The following is a 21806-nucleotide window of genomic DNA, read 5'->3' as shown; positions in this document are numbered from 1 at the left end:
AACGTAAAAACACTTAGAAAGGAAGAAAGGAGGACCTTCACTCTCCTTGGGAGGCAGTAGAGAAAGAGCAGAGTGTTCATAACCAGCCTAGGAAAGAGGACGCCAGGTGAGAGAAGCGCTTGGCAGCAGTGCCAAAGGAAGAGAAGCTGCCAGCTAAATCCCTTGTGCTCAGAGGATAAGGAACAGGCACCTGAGAAAGTGCTTGGGGCAGGAAAACAAGTCCTGGGGTCAGTTTCAAACAGATACCTTGTGCTTTCTCTGATAGCCTGGTTATCTGGTTTCTCACCCCAACGTCGAGCTAGAAAAGGGAGAGGCATGCTAGCACCAGCATGTATGATGGTTGATAGCCTCACAAGGAACGAAGGAACAAGATTAAAAGTGAATTTCAACATCTAAAATAACTATCTAAATAAATAAATAAAGCAATTTGTACACTGACTATAGAGAGAAAGAAGTCTTTGGAAGCTGACACTAGAGGCCTTCACATTGCACCATTAGGTATGTGCACATTGCTGCTCACAGTAGTCATCCAAGTCAGCACAGGCCGTTTCCCTCCCCTTAGCCAGTTTTCGCCTTTCCTTACTATTATGTCTTAACTTTAAGTAAAAATTATCTTCTTATCTGTGCTTGTATTTATTATTATTGTTATTATTATTATTGTTAAAATGTATGAGTAGGGGGAGGGCCTGTGTGGAGGTCAGAGGACAACTTTCAGGGGTTGTTCCCTCCTTCTGCCATGGGGGTTTCCAGGTATCAAACTCAAGTTGTCAGGCTTGGCAACAAGCACCTTTACTCACTGAGCCGTCTCTGTGACCCCAGATAACATACGTGTGTGTGTGTGTGTGTGTGTGTACAAATTGAGGATTTGTTTGCTTTTCTCTTCTTTAACCCAGAATCAATGTGTGTGTATTTTTAAATTGAGGAAATTGTTTTACAGTTATCTCTAAAGCCCTTTCAAATGACATGCACTGCTTGTCCATCCCAGTCATTTGTCAGACCTCGATGGTTAGAGGTATCAACTGTAGAATAGGCTTGGGTTTCATCCCTGGCTCTCACTAGCTTCAGTATGATAATCAACTACTAAGCCTCAGTAGCCTTGTCTATAAAATGGTGACAATGATGTCCACATCCTGGGGCTAATGTGAGGATTAAAGAGGATTAAGGGTGGAAAGCTTTGAAGTCAGTGCCAAGGTGTAAATGCGTGTACTTCCTACGCTAGACGCTGTAGTAGGAAAGCCAGTTTGGAACAGAAATGTGAATATAGTTTTTCATTGAAACTCAGGAAGCTCTTACGACGATATTATGAATTGTTTCCATTAGAAACGGATCTTAGAAACTTCTGAGTCTAGTTTCATTTGGCATTCTCTTTAGGAAAGTCTGGAATTTCACTGGAATGTTTGGGGTCATGCCTTCAGGGTCAAAGAGCTAGTGTTGCTCTGAAGTCTCTTCCTCTCCCCAGCTGTGCAGAGCTGTCTATTAAAGTCACCTCTGTGTGCTCGGTTTCCAGGTCTGGAGGAAGTGTCACAACAAACAGAATGGTGAGCAAACTTGGGAAGTGAATTACAGATCTGTCTCCACACTTAGCACATTTCCCTTTATCGGAATACCTGCCTGAGAACCCAGAGTGCCGCAAGTGTAGAGATTGAGGACGTTGACTGCATAGGAGTAGGAAGCAAAGAGAACGAGTGGGCACAGAGTAGGCAAGTAGCCACCTATTGCAGCAGTTAGTGTGACTGAAGGCAGTGGCAATGTCTTAGAGAGTAAATTCATAGGAGCTAGAGACCAGGTAGAGAGCAGAATAGAAGGGACGGTGACTGAGTTTTGGGCTCTGCAGTGTGGGTGATCTTGAGAGATTTAGATAATTCTAGAGCCACATGTGCTTATAAAGTGAAGCAGGTAAAAACGAGTAATAGAGGTGGCACATCCTTTAATCCCAGCACTCTGGAGGCAAAGGCAGATGAATCTTTGTGAGTTCAAGGCCAGCCTGGTCTACACAGTGAGTTTCAGGGCAGCCAGGGTTACACAGAGAAACCCTGTCTCAGAAAGAAAAAAAAAAAAAAATCCAATAGTGGCTGGAGCACTGGCTAAATTTCCAGAGGACCCAGGTTCAATTCCTAGCAGCCACATGCCAGCTCACAGCTTTCTGTAGCTCCAATTCCAGAGGACGTGGCACCTTCACATACATACGGGCAAAATATATAAAATAAAAATGAGTCTTTTAAAAAGCTAGTAATAGTAGTAATAGAGCAAGTTTGGTGGGAGATTGGGGAAAGTTGAGTTAGGATGTGGAGGTTTTATGGTACCCATATAAATTGATACTGACATTTTTTTAATTTCATTTTTTTAAATAGATATTTTCTTCATTTACATTTCGAATGTTATCCTGAAAGTCCCCTATACCCTCCCCCGCCCTACTCCCCAACCCACCCTCTCCCGATGATTACTGGCCCTGGCATTCCCCTGGGGCATATGATCTTCGCAATACCAGGGTCTCTCCTCCCACTAATGGCCAACTAGGCCATCCTCTCCTACATATGCAACTAGAGGCACAGTTCTGGGGGTACTGGTTAGTTCATATTGTTGATTGCTACTGATATTTCTAATTTAAAGTTATGAAATGCCAGTTTGAGCTAAAGATTGAAACATGAGCTATGATTGCCATGGAGTGGGAAATGAAGGTCTTTGAAGTAATGTGACTTCTAGGGTGAGAAAGAGGAGGGCTCGTGAGAAAATCTTGAAATGTGGGATAGTGACTGTTAAAGGTAGTAGAGAAAGACTCAAACACCCCAGTTAATTGCGTCCCTCAAGCTTGGAACCCAGTTGTCTCCTGAGTTAACAGTAGCCATAGCTCAAAAAGTTATCTATTCTTTGTTCTCTGAATTTTATTGTTAAACAAAAATTATCCATTACATATAAAATTTCACTCAAAAAGTAACATTAGGGACTAGAAAGATGACTCAGCAGTTAAGAGTTCCATTCCCAGCCCAGTGGCTCACGACAGTCTGTAACTCCAGCTCTAGGGCATCTGGTATCCTCTTCTGAGCTCTGTGGGCACCAGGCATGCATGGGATGCACAAACCAGGTAAAACACTTACACACATAAAAATAAAAAACAAATCTTGTCTTAAAATTCTAAAGATCTTTGACAATTGGCTTTGCAAAACAAGGCTTAGGTTTATGACAAATATAATTGAAAATTCTTTTGTGTGGTAGAATTACATTAAAATACTTACATGTCTTAGATATGCGGAGCTGCATGTGTTTATAAAGATGTTTATAGTAAACATGCCTGCATCCTGAGCGTCACCCAGCCCTCTTTAAACTGTACTGCAGTTCTGGATGGTCCTGCACTCAGCCTCCTGTGTTTGAAGAGCATGGCGCCTGGCCCTGTGCTCTGGGCACCTGACGCAGGGTCCTGCACGCAGCCTCCTGTGTTTGAAGAGCATGGCGCCTGGCCCTGTGCTCTGGGCACCTGACGCAGGGTCCTGCACGCAGCCTCCTGTGTTTGAAGAGCATGGCGCCTGGCCCTGTGCTCTGGGCACCGACGCAGGGTCCTGCACTCAGCCTCCTGTGTTTGAAGAGCATGGCGCCTGGCCCTGTGCTCTGGGCACCGACGCAGGGGAGCTTCTGCTTCTAAAACCTCCGAGTTCTGCGGTTTTTACGTAACTGAAGGATTTGTGATGATTTTAATACCAAAACCAAATTATTTTTATTCTTAAAAGATATAGAGAATAGATGAGCATACATTTCTTCTCACTCTTTCTGTTTAGCATTTTGATATTCCTTACTGCTGCCCTGAAATTGCTGTTCTCAAGGGGTCGGAGCTGTTTGATTTCCCAGGACAGCCTTAAGCCTGACAGCATGATTGCATCTGTTTAGTTAGTTGTTAGTATTCTGTGGCACTAGAAGCTCAGCTGCCAGCCCCTTTTGTAATCTAGTATCTTAGTTTTGCCACTCAACATTGAAAGTGCTTTCTGGCTTGCTGGGCTGGGTTTGTTTCTTCCCAGAAGTACAGACCTATTTCAGTACCTACAGAACCTGTCACATAAAATGCCTCCTCTCAAGATGTTTTCTGGTTTTGGTTAAGGGACTCCACAAGCATGTTATAGTACTTACTCTGTGTTACCCATGTTTTAAAGACCTCTGTCCATTTTTTACCATTTTATCAATTTTATCTGTTGCTGTAGTTAAACAGATACACATTTTCCTTGTTTAAAAAGATTTTGAGGTAACTGATGATTTTATTAATATCCTGTGATGTAAATTTTGACAAAAGTACCCTATGAGCTAATATTTTAATGTGTCTGTGACTCACATGTCAGCAGAATATCAAGAGCAGTGATTCTCAACCTTCTTAAAGCTGCAAGCCTTTAACACAGCTCCCCATCTTGTGGTGACCCCCATCCCAACCATGAGATTATTTTTGTTGCTACTTCATAACTAATTTTGCTACTGTTGGGAATCATAATGTAACTCTCTGACATGCAGGATATCTGATATGCAGCCCCTAAAAAGAGTAATTTAACAGCCTCCACAAAGGGTCATGACCCACAGATTGAGGACTGCTGCTCTAGACCCACCAAGACGAAATGGACAGCCAAAACCCTCCCTAAGCTCTCTGCAGTCCTGGTAGTCCTGTGGCCTCTGAGCTGCTACCTGTGCTGATTTCTGTTCTCTCTGCTTAGGAAAAAGGAAGGCCAGTTGCTCTCCTAGTCTCATGCAGAGCAGCTTAGCCTCCTTTGACCTTCAACCCTGAATGACCTTTCCACATATTCCCTGGTGGTTGGGCTGGGCTGCAAGGCAGTCTTGGCCCAGGCACTTACTAAACATTTCCCAACTACTTTCTCCTGATCGAAGCTCTACTGTTTAGCAGTGGACAGTGTGGACTTAGTAAAATTTAATGATAAAAGTTGCTTTTTAGTAACAACTTTTTCAGTTAAATAGTCTTACAGCTATTTAAATATTGCATATTAAACTTGTAAGAAATCTGTCTTGAAAAACTTTGATTAAAATGTAACTTTTATACTACATGCCATATGTAACTCTTTTGCCAAGTGGCACAGAGAAGATAATGCCTATTTAACAGGATAGAATTTAAACATCAAATTGTTTTTCTTGAAAAAAAAGAAGGCACCACTGTTTGCTGAATGCGACACTAGTTTGCCCATTTGAAGTCTATATTTAACATTATTTTCCATCCCATTTCCTTTGAATAAGCTATCATATGACTATCCCTAAATAACTTGACTACCAAAAGTACTGGATGGTCATCCAGTTGCTAACCATTCATGACAGTGAGACTGAGGAGATAGAGGAAAGAAAGACAGGAATCTAAAGATGTATAAACATCAGGCAAGTCTGGTTTAGTATCTTCCTCCAGCCTCTCCCCCTCCTGTCACCTCTGCTTCCTGAGGGCTGGAATTACAGGCATGTGCCACCACATCTGGTTGTTTTAAGCATTTTAATATAACCCCTTGTCCTTGACTCTGTGCCATCAAGCGTCAAATGAAATTCCTGTTGAGAAGTGTAGTTTTAAAAGCATGGCTTCCTCAGTTTGCTTCCATGTGATGTGTAGGGGTAGTATCCTTGTGGCCTTCTAATCTGTGCGCAGACATGCCATGGCTTTGGTTCTAGATCCGAAGGCAGCCAGGAAGAGCTTGGGTCAGAGTTAGCTCATCTTATAAATGAAGATTTAGGGGTTTTTGTTTGTTTGTTTGTTTTGCTTTGTTTGTTTTTCTAAAGAATTAGCAAAAGAGAACAGCAATCTCATACAACAAATGGTATATGGCTTTTCTAAAGCTTTCAGTACCTGACTCTTAACAGGAAATGTTTGCTGAGTCTTGTTACAGATTCTCGAGTTTTAAAGTGAATTAATAACCGCTAATTGTTTAGAGATCATCAATGGAAATAATGGTTGATTGTATAATTAAATATTCTAAATACTGGATACTCGTAAATACAATGTCTAGGTTAACATGGAAAAAAGATAAATATTTCTCTAGCAGCTAAACATTGTATCTTGTGAATGATGGTGAAACATCATGAATAATTTTCATTTGATTCTTTGTATGCTGTCTTAAATTTCTAGATGCATTTATTGTATTTATAGTGAGAAACAAAAATACGTACTTGAATATGTACATGTTGTTTTCGTTTGTGTTGGAAAGGTAAAATAACTGAACAGAAATGCACAGTGCAGTTGGTAGCCAATTTTGGCAGATGAAATAGAGGAATACACTTTATTATGCTTCGTTCTTAAACCCTTAGCATGTCCGACCTAAACCTGGCAAACAGTGCATTAGAGCACTTCCTAGGCAGCCAAGCCGCTAACTCCTGAGAACATCCGCCCTGCGGCTTTGCACTTGCTTTGCCCCTTACGTTAGTTGAACCTGACTGCTGAGGAGCAGTTAAGTCACATCAGGAAACGTGGTGGCGTTTTGAGAAATGTGCCAGGAAGTGTGCCACAGAGTTCCCATTGCAGAACTGTGTGTGCATGTTGGTGTGTCCAGGAACAAGCTTAGCCTAAGAACGGAAGGGTGTAACAGTAATTATATGGCTCACTGATAAAAGAGCAGTGGGCTTTAAACAGTTTATGGGTTTTTAATACTTCTTTTTTAAACTTATATTAAGCTTATACCATCAAAGTTCCATCTTCCTCACATTAAAGGTAAACATTTCAATATGTCTATACATACTAAGTGTGCAAATTAAATGTGGAAAATATTTCACGCATATAAGTGGAATTGATTGTTGCTTTATTCAGTTAGCATTTGATTCTGGTGCATGTTGCCCTACAGTGTATCTCTACCCCATTTTACCTGCACTTTGAAGAGTAGGCTTTGCCTTCCTGTCATCAACAGTGCTACGGGAAACAACCTCCAGCCATGTCTCTATGTAGGTGACATCACAGTTCTTTGGAGTAGATAATAAACCTAGGGGCAGAAGCTCTTGCTGTAAGGTTGCCAAGTCACTCCTGATAGTCTTTGAATGGCTGCACCAGTCTGGATTGTGTGGTGGAAAAAATTTTGTATAAGAAGCTCTTTTAGAGCACTAGTTACAGAGCCGTGTGGTTCTTCTTTGAGCCCCTACATCATGGCTAGTGGCAGCTGCAGAGACTGCATAGCAGTCTACTGTAAAAGGGGTGTGCATTTGAGAAGGGCTCTTAGCAGGGTAGATGGAGAGACGCTGCTCTGAGTTATGCATCTTCTTCGTCCAGACAACCAGGTGCCAGGAATGGTTTGTTTCCAATTTATGTTTCTACCTCCTGAGTACTTAAATTTATACTATATTTTTTTAAAACCTAATTGGGCCAGGAGATGGCTTAGCTGGTAAAAGAGGGACTGTACTTAATGTTTCTCACTTTCAACTTTGAATATCAATATGTGCATGCATTAACATGCTTGGCTTTTATAGTATTAAGAGTTCATAGTATAAAAAATAAAATCCAATGGTAGTAGTAATCTCTATTAAATGCAATATTTAGTGCTTAACACACCTGGAATTTGAATTTTCAAGAGTAGGGACCACACTGCCTTTTGGAGGAAAAGTTCATAATAGCCCTTTGCTTTGGGGTTTCCCCTCGTGGACATGAAAGTGACCATAGAGAGCTTGTTTTCTGTGAGTGAGCAGCTCATGTGCCTTGCCTGCAAAGCCTGCCTCATTGTTGCTTTTTAGACCTTTCAACTGTATTTAGGACGGAATCATGGAGTCATTCGAAGGTCTTGAATCACAGATACTTATCAGCACTCTCCTATTTTCTTCCCATTTCATTTGTTGAACAAAACACAGAGAAACAGTATCCATTGCTACTTGGGTAGTTGAGCTGGACAGCTTCAAAACTACAGATAATGCGCATATCTTTGTTTAGGAATTACCAGGCCAAACTTCTCCAAATTTCTTAACTGTATGACAAGCAGTAACCCCTTACATGCTGCAGTGGGCAGGACAGAAAGTCTTGTCCTGGCCTTGTAGATTAACTTTCTTACAAATCTTCTGAAGCGCAGACTCTCCTTACAACTTGTAACTGGGTTTTGAGTGAAGTTGCTTTGTATAGTGCTTGATGGGCGTGTATGAAGAAAGGCAGGGGGGCAACCCCAGCGCTGAGTGAATTAGGCAGGGTGGCATGAGTCTCATCCCTTCGTTCCAGAGCTGGAAGCAGGAGGATCAGAAATCCAGGATCATCCTCAGCTATAGAGCAAGTTTAAAACCAGCCTGAGCTACACAAGACCATGTTTCAAAAAGTATACAAATATTACAAGTTTCCCTTTACCTTAAAAGCAGTGGCAATAACAGATTCATGGATTCATGTAGGACTAGCATACAAAATTAAAATATCAGTTCACACACGTTGTACATAATAGAGATGGTAATGAAGGACAGTTCTGTGGCGATTGAAGATAGAGGCCTCTGCCATTAATGGTCAGCAGCCAGGGGTGAAGAAACAGAATGATCTGATGTGGTATGGGCAGAGGACCACTCCAAACAGCAATTGCCTCCTCAGAGGGTGATTCGGGTCAAGCTTAGGATGTAAGAGCTTAAAGGCTAAGTGTACATAGGGGATGACAGAGGGCATCTGTGGAAACTTATCAGAACTGCAGACGGTGCCCTGGGCTCAAGCCTTTCTTATCTCCAGGTGACGCTCTGCTGTGGACTCCTTCCTTGCCAGAGGTTACCTCCCTTCTGGTGGTGGAGATTGTGGAAGGGAGGAGTTACCTACCTCAACAGATGTTGATGTTAGCAGACAAATAAGCCCAAAATATATCCTGTAGGAAGCCTGAATCTTATTCATGGTTTGGGATGCTTAAGTCATAGATTCAACAGCCTTTGGGGTCCACTCTGTCTATAATCAGAAGCGGCTTCCTTATATGTCATATTATGAAAACACTACTGGCCGCTAAATTGAAAGTAGGAAACAGGAACACGGACAGATAGCTGCTAGAACAGCTGTGCTGGGCGTAGCCCATTCGCTGCTACCTCACTGCTGGGTGCACTATGTGTTCTCCACCTTCAAGATGTCTTCTGCTCACTGGTCCCCTTCGATTTGGGGGTTGACACTCCCCATGCCTTTATAGCACTAAAGTCATGACAATTCTGGTGTGGTCCTATAATTCCTGTGAAGTTTTGGTAGATTTGCCCAAAGTATGGCCAGCTATGGTATAACCAGTTAGTCTTGGTCAAAAGTTAGTTATTTTATATAGAAGTAAGATAAATTTATTTCATTTTTAAAAGCTTACTGTGGTCCAGCTTGGTTTACCTCTGCCTGAGGAGCTGTTGCAGGTCAGTGATTGGCATTGCTCCCACTCTTACATACAACTTAGCAGCCAACATGAGTTTCTAATTAATCCCCAAAGTATTGTTTGTAAATACAATTTGAGATATATTTTAATATGCTTTATTAAATCTGCATTTGCTATAATTCCAGGCTCTGCCTTCTCATAAGGTGGATTTTCCTGAGTTTCTAGTCTTTTTCATGGGGCTGTTTTGTCCAAAGTATCCTGTTTTAAGGAAGTATCTACCTGTTTTTTTAAGCACAGTGCCTATATTTAGGCTCTCTCTGTCGACCATTGAATTCTGTGGCTGAGCTAACTCAGTTCTTAGTCATAATGTGTTCTCCCAGCAATGATAGTGACATGTTTTGGTGGTTCATTTTGAGTCCCGTCCTTCTTTAAACAATTTAGTTGGTTGTTTTACTTGATTTTCTCCTAAATGTGCGTGGTTTACAGAGGTCTGTTTCTTGTTAAATGTGTCATGCTTGACTTGGTAGCTTGTAGGAAAAACGCAGTTGTTTCTAAAAAGATTAAATAAAGAGCCACCATACAAAGACAGTGCCACAGGGAGAACACAGAACTGTGCAGCTAAAGGAGGTGCTGTCGGTGTGTCCCAGAGTTCAGTTCTGAGAGTTGGGACTCTGGACTGTGTTTCCTGTTCCCCAGAAATGAAAGGAAGAAAATGGCTGTCCCCAGACCGATTCACTGTCAGAGGACAGCTAGGAAGCATGACTTCTTATGTTGAGAGAGATGCCATTGAGCCATGGATGCTAAGCCTTTCTGTTGTTCCATTGGTGGTGGTGGAAACAGTAATAGCATACCAACTGCAGCTGCTGTGTGACTGCCCCAGGGACCCTCTGAGGCTGCTGCTCTCATAACTCCCTTAATCCTCATCGCAAAGCCAGGGAAGTCGATCCTGTTATTAAGCCCATTTCACAGATGAAGAAACACGGTAAAGTAGTTTGTGCAGAATTCCAGGGCTGTGAGATGGCTTAGCTGGAAAGAACACGTGCTCCCCTCCCCAAGCCTGTCATCTGAGTTCTACCCCTTGGGGATGCATGAGGGAAGAGAGGGCAGGTCATACAACCAGTAAGTATTGGCTCTGAGATTTGTATTCTGAGCCAGTGTGGCCACCTGAGTCACAGCCATCAAGATCTAAGTTCTTGGAACCTGTGAATGTTACCTGAGGCAGAGGGACTTTGCAGTCTCTATCTTGAGAAGTTTATCTTGGGTTATCCAGTTGAGCTTAAACATTGATTATAGGTTCCTTATAAGGAAAAACAGCCAGTAGTGTGACAATAGAAGCAGAGGAGGAGGCTCCCGGGTGCCATGCTGCTGGCCTTCAGGATAGTAGAAGAGGCCCAGAGCCAAGAGAAGCAGCTGCAGCAGCTAGAAAGCAAGGGACTAAGCTTTTCACTGGAGCACGGCCTCGGTGACACCTTGGTACCAAGCAGTGGAGCTGGTTCCTGCCTCTGACCTCCACAACTGGAAGGTCACATGTTGATGGTGGGTAAGCATTAAGTTAGAGCATCAGGGAACACTTAGGCAGTTCGCTGGCATGCTGTGGACTTGTGAGATTTGCCTTTACTAACAAGCTTCCTGCAAGTCCATGGGGCGTGAACTCTAGTGATAATCCCAGTGGCCAGCCTTAGGTCATTTGTTGGGTCCTTTTGGTCCTTGCCTCTTTCAGATGGAAGATTACTCAGCTGATCTTCAGATGTACCAGTTCTGTTTGCAGACATGCAGGACCTTCAGAGAGAGACACTTTTCCTCAGGTTTAAGGGATAGAGAAAAGCTAGAGACAGTGAGCATTTGAGTGTCTCAGTTGCCCAACTAGGGATTTTTATTTTGTATTTAGTCTCAATATCTGATCCCACTTATTTGTAAATACCCCCATCTTGGCAAAATAATTAAAATAAGATTCAGAAATACTAAATAATGAGCACAGGTCAGAATCACAGTAAATCAGAGTAAAATTCCAGCTCTAACATCAAGGTACATAAACAGTACTGCAGTCATTCTGTCACTCTGAACTGCCCTTGCTAAGAAGTTAATCGGGGCGTGTTCTGCTGCGTTCCCAGGAAAACGCTGCATTGCTAAATCACCCCTGACCTGGTGTGCCACGTGCAGGCTCCCGGATCGCCCTGGAGGGCTGCATTCTTTCTGCATGACTCTCACCATGGGCTTAGTTCTGTGTTCACTCCAGTTTACTCTACTCTTTTATACAAGTGTTGAGAACAAATCACCCACAAACTCCAGAGTTAAACAGTAATCTCTACAACACAGGTCTGCAACCCATAATGAAAACCTGTATATAAACTTTTGTATTCTTAAGTGATATGTAGAAATATAAAAAAAAGCAAAATGGCTCAGAGGTTAAGGGCATTGGCTGCTCTTCAAAGTACCTGGCTACAATCCCCAGCATGGAGGTTCACAGCTGTCAGGAACTTCAGTTTCAAGGGATCTGATGCCCTCTTTGACTTTGTCAGAGACCAGGCATGCACATAGTGCACAGACATGCACGCAGACAGAACACTCATACATGCCTTTGTGTGTGTGTGTAGGGGGGTGTGCAAAAAGGAATAAAGAAAGAAATGAAAAGTGTGGTAGCTCATACCTGTAATTCCAGGACATGGAATCAGGATGATGAAAAGCTCAGGGTCATCCTTACCCACAGTGTAGTGAGTTCAGAGTAAGCCAGGAACACTGCAAATAACATCTTCAGTAGAATTGGGGGGAAGGGGGCATAATGACAGCATGAGTGTAAGAATAAAGCAACTGGCATGTTACAGAGTGACAGCAGCCGGCTTCAGTTACAGTTAGAGTTTTCACAGTGGTCTTGATCAAGTCATGATTTGAAGAAGAAAAAACATAGCTCTGTTAAAGGATCCTGGACCAGTTAGAGATCCTTCATTTCTCATTTCCCTTCCTCCTCACTACCCAGTGCCCTTCCTTCACAGGCAAGCTTGTAACTTACACTCTCAAAAAGTTCTTCCTAGAAATTGAAAGTAACTTTTAAATACATTTAATGGATGTAGAGAGTAGAAGTCTGTTCCTTTAGTCTAATTACAAGTATATAAATGTAAAAGGAAACCTAGGGGCCAGGCAGTGGTAGTGTACGGGAGGCAGAGACAGGCGGATATCTGAGTTCGAGGCCAGTCTGGTCTATAGAGTGAGTTCCAGGAGTTCCAGTAGCCAGGGCTACACAGAGAAACCCTGTCTTGAAAAAAAAAACCAAATAAATGAATAGATAGATAGGTAGATAGATAGATAGATAGATAGATTGATTGATTTAAAGAAAGGAAACCTAGCTTTCAGAAATTGATCTTGGAACACTTAGTCTTACATAATAGTATTTTGATGACTGAATTATTTTAATATTGATCAAGGGTTAGGAAGCTTTTTTTGTCAAGTATCAAATTTGTGTGTGTGTGTGTGATAGCCTAATATCTTGCTAACTATGTATGTACAGTCAATGGCACAATTACTACAGTTTCTAAGCTGTCAAGAATTATGAATGCAATCAATGAACAGTATTCTAAAAATACACACTGAAAACTAAATTGTCTTGTTTTTACATCGTATAGGGTTTTTTTTTCTTCCAGTCATTTAAAAGTAAAAGCTATTCTTAGCTCACACACTGTGCAGAAACAGGTGACAGACCGAATATGGATGTGGGTAGTAGTTTGCTGGTCACACACCAGATGAGCTGCCTACTGACAAGGTCATTCTTACATCTGCACTGCCGTTCTAGCTTTTAAAGTGCATCACTGGATTCTTTGTGTATATGTTGTGTTCACTGGTGTGTGGGTTCCTGTGCCTGGAGAGGGGCGGAGGGTGCTCCTCAGGAGCCGATCACCTTCTTTTTTGAGTCAGTTTCTCACTGGCCTAGAACTCACCCTGTAGACTAGGCTAGCTGATTGTGAAGCGCCAGGGATCCAGCTTTGTTTGCCTTCCTGACATTGGGATTATAAGCAAGTACCACTATTCTAGGCTTTCTGATGGGCCTCCTCCTCGGGCTTACATGGCAGGCTGTCACTGACTGAGTTACCTCCTGCGCCCCTATTTCAAGTCCAGGTTTGGGGTATTTTTAACTTTAAAAGAGATTAATTAAAAAGTTTCTCTGACATGAACACAACATAGAAAAGTCACAGATGTTGACAGAGCGTCATTAACATTTCATCTATGTTTCTAGATGTGTTATACCCAGAGAAGGCTTCTTTCTTCTTCCTCTCCAGTTCAGGATGCAAATCTTTATTGGTTTCATCCAAATACATTTCTGTTCCCTTTGTGGTGGTTGGTTTGGGAATCACAATTCTGAATAGCAAGATACTATGGGGAAACCCAAGTGTATACAGTAGAGTGCCCTTAGAACTTGAAAATGATCTTCGATGACAAGAATCATGGTACCTAACAAATATTGTGAGCTTTGCTTAGTATTGTACTGGCTAATCCACATTACTGAATTGCAAACTTATTCCAGGAAAATAGTTGTACATGTAAAAGAAATGTTAAGTATTTATTAAAATTATCAGCATTCAATTATAGAAAAATTGAATTTTTGTTATGCAAGCAAGCTTTTTGCAGGAAAAGAACTGTTGCTTATTCTGGTTTTTGGTTTGGGTTTTTATAAAAAGTTTTAGGAAGTAATAAAATGAATGGGACTGGAGAGATGGCTCAGCAGTCAAGAGCACTGGCTGCTCTTCCAGAGGATCTGAGTTCAGTTCCCAGCACTTGCATGGCGGCTCGAAGTTGTTATAACTCCAGTTCCAGGGAGATCAGATGCTCTCTTCCACAGGCAAACACTTACATTCATTAAATAAAAATAAAATCTCAAAAGGAAAGGAGGGTAAGAAATGGAGGGTCAGAAATGGAAATCCTGTGCCAGTGGCCACAGAAGTTTTTAAAGTGTGCCAATTTGTGGAAATCTGAAAGTCTAGGTAATGGGAAATTCTGATCTGTATTCACTAAACTCCTCTCTTACTTGATAATTTGTTTACCAGCCTGGTTTGAGCCCTAACTGTTGAATTACATTGTTTTCCAAAAGGTCACTTAATTCTTAAGCCTCTCTAATTTCCCCTTTGACTCCTCTAATTCTGTTGCTCACTTTGCACTTTGTCTCTGAGACTTGTATCCCTCGTGTTTCTAATTGTATCTCTGTTCTTCACTGACTGTTTTTTCTGTGATCTCTACTTAGACATAAGACAACTTCATGAAGATGCACTAGCCCTAACAGAAGCAGCTATGACTGCTCAACAGATGTCTTTATGCAAAGCATCTAGTTAGCACTGAACACCCCCTTCCTTCCACTCCCATCTCTCACAGGAGCCTTGAATTCACATTTCTCCTGCCTCTCCCCATTTAGTGTTGAGATTGCAGGTGTGCACTACCACACCCAGCTGAATAAGTTCCCGATAAGTTCCTGCTTTCTGTTGTTCTTTGTTTTAAGTAGGCATATATGTACATGTATATATGTGTGTGTGTGTGTGTGTGTGTGTGTGTGTGTGTGTGTATAAATACATTGCATTGCAACCTTTGTTTATTTTGTTTTGATGTTTCTTTATGACATCTCACTATATAGTACTGTCTGGCCTCAAATTCTTAGAGATCCACCTGCCTCTGGCCTTCCAAGTGCTGGGATTAAAGGAGTGTGCCACCATGCCTGGCTCTTTGATCGTTTTGAAACTAGGTCATGTTAAGTTGTGTAGGTTTACCTGAAACTTTTTCTGTAGCCTAAGCTGGCCTCCAACTCACTGTCCTTTGCCTCAGCCTCCTGAGTGCTGGGATCACATGTTCCTGGCCTGGATTCTGACTCCTTTCATGCACATTACTAAACTACTAAAACATTATGCATTACATGTACGCATTACTGAAACATATCATTATGGTCATTCCACTTGTATGTGTGCTTCTGAAAACAAAATACTTAAGTCAGTACTGTGTGGGTATTCTTGTCCCTATGTCGGGCATGCTTTGTGAATATCTACAGTGTATAAATTCTGTTGGTAGAATTGTTGAGTTGCAGTTCCTGTGCATCGAAAGCTTGGTAGACATTGGGAAAGCCTTTCTAAAACCTTATAGCAATTTATACTGTTATCGGTAGAGCTTTGAATCAGCCTTTTCTCTAGGCCCTGTCTATCCAATAGTGAGTAAAGCTTAGCTAAGTTTCATGGTCCAGCAGATAAATATTTTGAGTGATGTTGAATTTCTTTTTTATCAGTGGATCTCCACCAGGAGTAGTTTTGCCTCCAGGGACATCTGGCAGTGTCTGGAGACATTTTACCTGTTGCATCTAGGAGAAGGCCTAGAAAGGAGATTCTGCTAGCATCTAGTCAGGACAGGGCAAGTGTTGTTAAGGTTCATTCAGTGTGGGCCACACAAATGACACAAATGCCAGCAGTGGCCAGAGCTGAACAACTTACTCCATTTCGTCTCTTTTATTGGTTATTATCTACAGTTCTTAAGTTATTACATTATTTGTTTTTGGATTGTCGTGTACATGGTTCCTCCGTCGCAGTTTGCCTTCAAGTAGCGTTTCACTGTTCTACATACAGCATAAAGGCCTGGCATGCATGTGCCTCCATGTGCCTCCAGGCCTGTGCGCTGCAGCACTGCATTGCAGTTCTCCATGATAGGGCACTGCAGTAAAGAGTGCTGACATCATGCTTCAGCTGTGGAATTGGATTACACTTGGCATCATTCATGCACGTTTGAAGCCATCACTCGGGCTACATGTGTCGTTCCCAAACTCTTCTCCTGTGCCCAAGTCCTTCCCTCACCCAGCCAGTTATCTGCTCTTTGACATTGTAGATATATTGGTGGTGGCGGAGTTTTTTCCTAGAAGTCTTACAAAAATGCAATCATAAACCATGAGCTGACTTTTTTTCTTTTCTTTCTTTTTTTGACCCACCCTAATTGCATTGAGGTTTACTCATGTTGTTGTGTATGTCTTAGAAAAACATTTTTAATGGCAGGTGATTAGAGTCCTGTTATTAAAGAGCATGCTGAATTCTGACCACCCTCTCTGTTCTTTGTTTTAGGCCATGACTGTCCAGGATTGGTAACCACATGAGAGCACTTACAGCTGCAGATGTCACCTGACTCATCGCAGAAAATCTGTTCTAAAGAAAATATCCATATGACCACGCCCATTTCTTTACTAAATGGCTTAATGGATTTCCTTTCCTGCGATTCATACGAAAGCTGCCCCTTTCAACCAAAGCAGGAAAGGATTCTGCATGAGTCAATCCCAGAATGCCATTTTCAAATCACGAACAGGTGAAGCAAACCTCATGAGTAGCAATCATAGAGACTCGGAGAGCATCACTGGTGAGTTCACTTTGATAATGTTGAAGTGTTATTTCCTACCGGACAAAGTGCAAATTCCTCAGTCTGATCTGCATGACCTGCTGTGATGAAACCCCAGCCTCCCTATGCAGCCTGGTGACCCTGAGACAGAGTGACTTAAGTCAGTTCATCCTTGTCTCCTCTCACATTAGCAAAGTCTGCCTTCTGTGCAGTTCTTTGTGCCTGCCTCCCATATATCCACTGAACCCCTGTGAGCAGGACTTGTAAGCTAGCTCACTGACTTGTGGATTTGGAAGACAAAGTTGTAGGCCCTTGATGTTATATCTGCAAGAATAAATAATTTTAAAAATAAATAAATAAAAGAACATAAGAGAGCTTGCTGTGCTGCCATAAGGACCAGACTTCATTTTCCAAAGGAGCAGAGGGGTTCAGCCTTCTTGGAAAAGACTGACACTCAGCCAGCTCACTCTAGTTACTTTATTCAAACATTATACAAGGTTACTTGAGGCTGGGAAAGGTTCCAGCTACCAAAGTTATCTTGCCCTTGCTGTCCCTGAGAGCAGACAGCGCACACAGATCTCAGTCATTGGCTAGCCATAAACAAAGTAAGAACCACAGGTTTGCCAGGAGTACCCTAGGACCAAGGTTGGTTCTAGCTGCACACTCTCACGTAGCACCTAGTACAGATTCTCTAGAGAGACAACATTTCTTCAAGGTTCAAACAATCTCAAAACAATTTCTCAGCCTCTACTGATTAACCCAAACATATCTACTGATTGACCCAAACATAGCTCTCTCTCTCTCTCTCTTTCTCTCTCTCTCTCTCTCTCTCTCTCTCTCTCTCTCTCTCTCTCTCTCCTTTCTTTGGTTTTTCCAGATAGTACTTCTCTTTGTACCCCTTGAACTCACAGAGACCTGCCTGTCTCAGCTTCCTAATTGCTGGGATTAAAGCATGTGTCGGCTAGGCAGTGGTGGTGCACGCCTTTGATCCCTGTGCTTGGGAGGCAGAGGCAGGCGGATTTCTGAGTGCAAGGCCAGCCTGGTCTACAGAGTGAGTTCCAGGACAGCCAGGACTACACAGAGAAATCCTGTCTTGAAAAAAACAAACAACAAAAAAAGCATGTGTCACCATGCCCACAAGATTTTTTAATTTGTGCTTTTAAAATTATTATTTTTTAACCTTCTTTGCTATTGTAACAGAAAAGCAGTCATAGATTAACCATGAAAGAATGAATATGATCGTGTTCTGATCAAACTTGTCTTTAAGACCAGCAAAGGCTGTAGGTTCTGCCCTGCTGGCTGCTGCCCCACACCATGATCACTTGGTAAGGTCAGTCCATTGCTTTGAACCATTTCTGTAATCTGCACTGTAGCTTCTTTGGGGACTTTAGTTTCCTTGATGACTAATAACACTGAGTGTGCTTTCATATGCAGTTATTGGCCATTTAAAAATTCATGCAGTCTATGCAAAAATCATATGAATTATGTGAAATCCTGTTGAATTATGTGATCTTGATATATTCTATATAAGGGATTTTCCTTAGTTTAATTTTGTGTTGAGAAATCATCTGGCGATAAGAATCTTATTCCAGGACTGTGTCTCATCTGCTTTACATGGTGTAGTGGCTATTCCTGGTTGTCAACTTGACAATATTTGGAATGAACTACAATCCGGAATTGGAAGGCTCACCAGTGACCCTTATCTGGAGGCTTGGAGATCCTTATCTGGATCTTGGTTTGGAGATCTTGAGCCATAGTGGCTATGGATTCCAGAAGATTGAATCTCCAAGTTTAAGGAACACACCTTTAATCTGGGCTACACCTTTTCATCTGGGATTAAGGGTGTGGTGGAACACACCTTTAATCTGGGCTACACCTTCTGCTGGAGACAATATAAGGACATTGGAAGAAGGGAGTCTAGCTCTAGCTCTTGCTCCTTCGCCTGCTTGCTGTGTGAGACTGAGTAACTGCTAGATCCTTGGACTTCCATTCACAGCTGTGACTGAACCATTGTTGGGAATTGGGCTGCCAACTGTAAGTCATCAATAAATTCCTTTACTATCTAGAGACTATCCATAAGTTCTGTGACTCTAGAGAACCCTGACTAATACCGAAGTTGGTACCAGAAGTGGTTCTAGAATAACAGAAGTACAGGATGAATCTTTTAAAATACTGGAATTGGCTTGTTGATCCACCAGCACTTTCAACTATTGGAACCTCTCCAGATTCTCTCCCTCCTGGGAGCTCAAGAGAATTTTGAAGACCCATGGTTGAAACTATATTTCGAACTTAAAGAAGCTAATGCCCTTGATTTTCTTAATGAATTACGTGATTCAGTGCACAAAGCTTTCTACAAGATGGGGAAAAAATCGGAAAATGATTTTACTGGCTGGCTGCTCTTAGTATCTGTGGAAAAAATGATGAATGAAAGGAAGAAGTTGTGTGATAAAATCGAAAGGCTCCAGACACAAGTAAACGATCTAAAAGTTGCTAAGTGTGTCCTTGAAGAGAATCTTCTCTCTTGTAGCAATAGAGCTCAAGTTGCAGAAAATCAAACGGAAACTCTCATTGTAAGGTTGGCTGAACTACAGCGAAAATTCAAGTCTCAGCCTCAGAGTGTGTCGACAGTTAAAGTAAGGGCTCTAATTGGCAAAGAATGGGATCCTATAACATGGGACGGGGATGTGTGGGAAGACCATGTTGAAGCTGAGAATTTTGAATCTTCAGATTCTCAAGGGTTTGCCCCACCTGAGGAAGTAGTACTCTCAGCCCCACCCCTTGAAATAATGCCTTCCCCACATGAGGAAATTAATTTTGCAGAGTCTGATAAACCAGCAATGACTTTCACTACTGATGTTTCTCAAGGCCCACCAATAGTTTCTTCTAGACCTGTAACCAGACTCAAAGCAAAACAGGCTCCTAGAGGGGAGGTAGAAAGTGTAGTCCATGAGGAAATTCGCTACACTACTAAGGAGCTTAATGAGTTTGCTAATTCATTCAAGCAGAAACCTGGTGAATATGTGTGGGAATGGATTTTAAGGGTGTGGGATAAGGGTGGAAGGAACATAAAAGTAGAGCAGGCTGAGTTTATTGACATGGGTCCTCTGAGTAGAGATTCTAGGTTTAATACGGAAGCTCGCATAGTTAAAAAAGGTGTCAAAAGTTTGTTTGAATGATTGGCTGAGGTGTTTATCAAAAGATGGCCTACTGGAAATGACTTGGAGATGCCTGATATTCTGTGGCTTAGTGTTGATGAAGGGATTTTAAGACTTAGGGAAATTGCAATGCTAGAGTGGATATATTGTGTAAAGCATAATTGTCCACAATGGGAAGGTCCAGAAGATAATGCCTTTCACCAGCTCTATAAGACGAAAATTGGTGAGAGGGGCACCAGCACATTTGAAGGGTTTTGTTCTTTCCCTTTTCCTTGTGCCAGATCTTAGCATTGGAGATGCTTCTGCTCAATTAGATGAATTAAATTCACTGGGTTTAGTTGGATTCCGAGGTAACAAGGGCCAGGTGGCAGCATTGAATCGCCGGAGACAAGGTGATTCTAGTTATTATAATGGACAGCGTAGACAAAAGAATGTTTATAACATACCCAGTAATGGTCAGCACAGGAGAGGTGAAATTTATAATGGCATGACTCGGTTGGACCTTTGGTACTGGCTAACCAATCATGGTGTTTCCAGGAATGAAATACATAGGAAGCCTACTGCATATTTGTTTGATCTGTATAAGCAGAAAAATTCTCAAACAAATGAAAGAAAGGCTACATTAGATCGTGGTAAACAGCAATCTCGGCCAGTGAATCAATTTCCAGACTTGAGACAGTTTGCAGATCCGGAACCCCTTGAATGAAGGGGTGGCCAGGTTCCGCTGAGGAAGGATCTTGATAAGACACTCAAAGGTTTTGCTGTTACCCTTTCTCCAGTTCTTCCTCAGAGGGACCTACGGCCTTTTACAAGGGTAACTGTACACTGGGGAAAAGGAAATAATCAGACTTTTCGGGGTCTGCTGGATACTGGTTCTGAGTTGACACTGATCCCAGGGGATCCCAAGAAACATTGTGGCCCTCCAGTTAAAGTAGGGGCTTATGGAGGGCAGGTGATTAATGGAGTTTTGACTGATGTCCGACTCACAGTAGGTCCAGTAGGTCCCCGGACACATCCTGTGGTGATTTCCCCAGTTCCAGAATGTATAATTGGGATAGATATACTCAGAAATTGGCAGAATTCTCATATTGGTTCCCTGAACTGTAGAGTGAGGGCTATTATGGTGGGAAAGGCCAAATGGAAGCCTTTAGAGTTGCCTCTGCCAAAGAAAATAGTGAATCAAAAACAGTATCGTATTCCTGGAGGAATTGCAGAAATTACTGCCACTATCAAGGACTTGAAAGATGCAGGGGTGGTGGTTCCCACCACATCTCCATTTAACTCTCCTATCTGGCCAGTGCAGAAAACAGATGGATCATGGAGAATGACAGTTGATTATCGAAAACTAAATCAGGTAGTAACTCCAATTGCAGCTGCTGTACCAGATGTAGTTTCGTTACTTGAGCAAATTAACACATTTCCTGGCACCTGGTATGCGGCTATTGATCTGGCAAATGCCTTCTTCTCAGTACCTGTCCATAAGGACCACCAGAAGCAATTTGCTTTCAGTTGGCAAGGCCAACAGTATACCTTCACAGTTTTGCCTCAAGGATATATTAACTCTCCTGCCCTGTGTCATAATTTAGTTAGAAGGGATCTTGATCGTTTGGATCTTCCACAAAATATCACATTGGTGCACTATATTGATGACATTATGCTGATTGGACCAAGTGAGCAGGAAGTAGCAACTACTTTGGACTCATTGGTAACACATATGCGTATCAGAGGATGGGAAATAAATCCAACCAAAATTCAAGGACCATCTACCTCAGTGAAATTCTTAGGAGTCCAGTGGTGTGGGGCATGCAGAGATATTCCTTCTAAGGTGAAAGATAAGTTATTGCACCTGGCCCCTCCTACAACCAAGAAAGAAGCACAACGTTTAGTGGGTCTATTTGGATTCTGGAGACAACACATCCCTCACTTGGGTGTGTTACTTAGGCCTATTTACCAAGTGACTCGGAAAGCTGCTAGCTTTGTGTGGGGCCTGGAACAGGAGAAGGCCCTTCAACAGGTCCAGGCTGCTGTGCAGGCTGCTCTACCACTTGGACCATATGACCCAGCAGACCCGATGGTA

The 21806-nt window shown here is 42.2% G+C and overlaps 1 protein-coding gene across 6 annotated transcripts in view; it reads left to right on the top strand.

Moving 5' to 3' along the window:
* Trak2 (trafficking protein, kinesin binding 2) overlaps positions 1 to 21806 on the top strand; it is a 73897-nt gene that overhangs the window by 11504 nt on the left and 40587 nt on the right. For 5 of the 6 annotated variants that reach the window (XM_006496280.3, XM_006496282.3, XM_030242947.1 and 2 more), the window contains exon 2: positions 16307 to 16595. In XM_006496280.3, the coding sequence (XP_006496343.1) occupies positions 16505 to 16595 (91 nt within the window). In that variant the 5' untranslated portion in view covers positions 16307 to 16504. The remainder of the gene's footprint in view (positions 1 to 16306; positions 16596 to 21806) is intronic. The other variant, XM_011238600.3, reaches the window with a different exon arrangement.

Source organism: Mus musculus, chromosome 1 (assembly GCF_000001635.26).
Source record: "Mus musculus strain C57BL/6J chromosome 1, GRCm38.p6 C57BL/6J".
NCBI lineage: Eukaryota > Metazoa > Chordata > Mammalia > Rodentia > Muridae > Mus > Mus musculus.
Note: the sequence above shows the minus strand (reverse complement) of the source record. Positions and strands in the feature narration are given on the sequence as shown.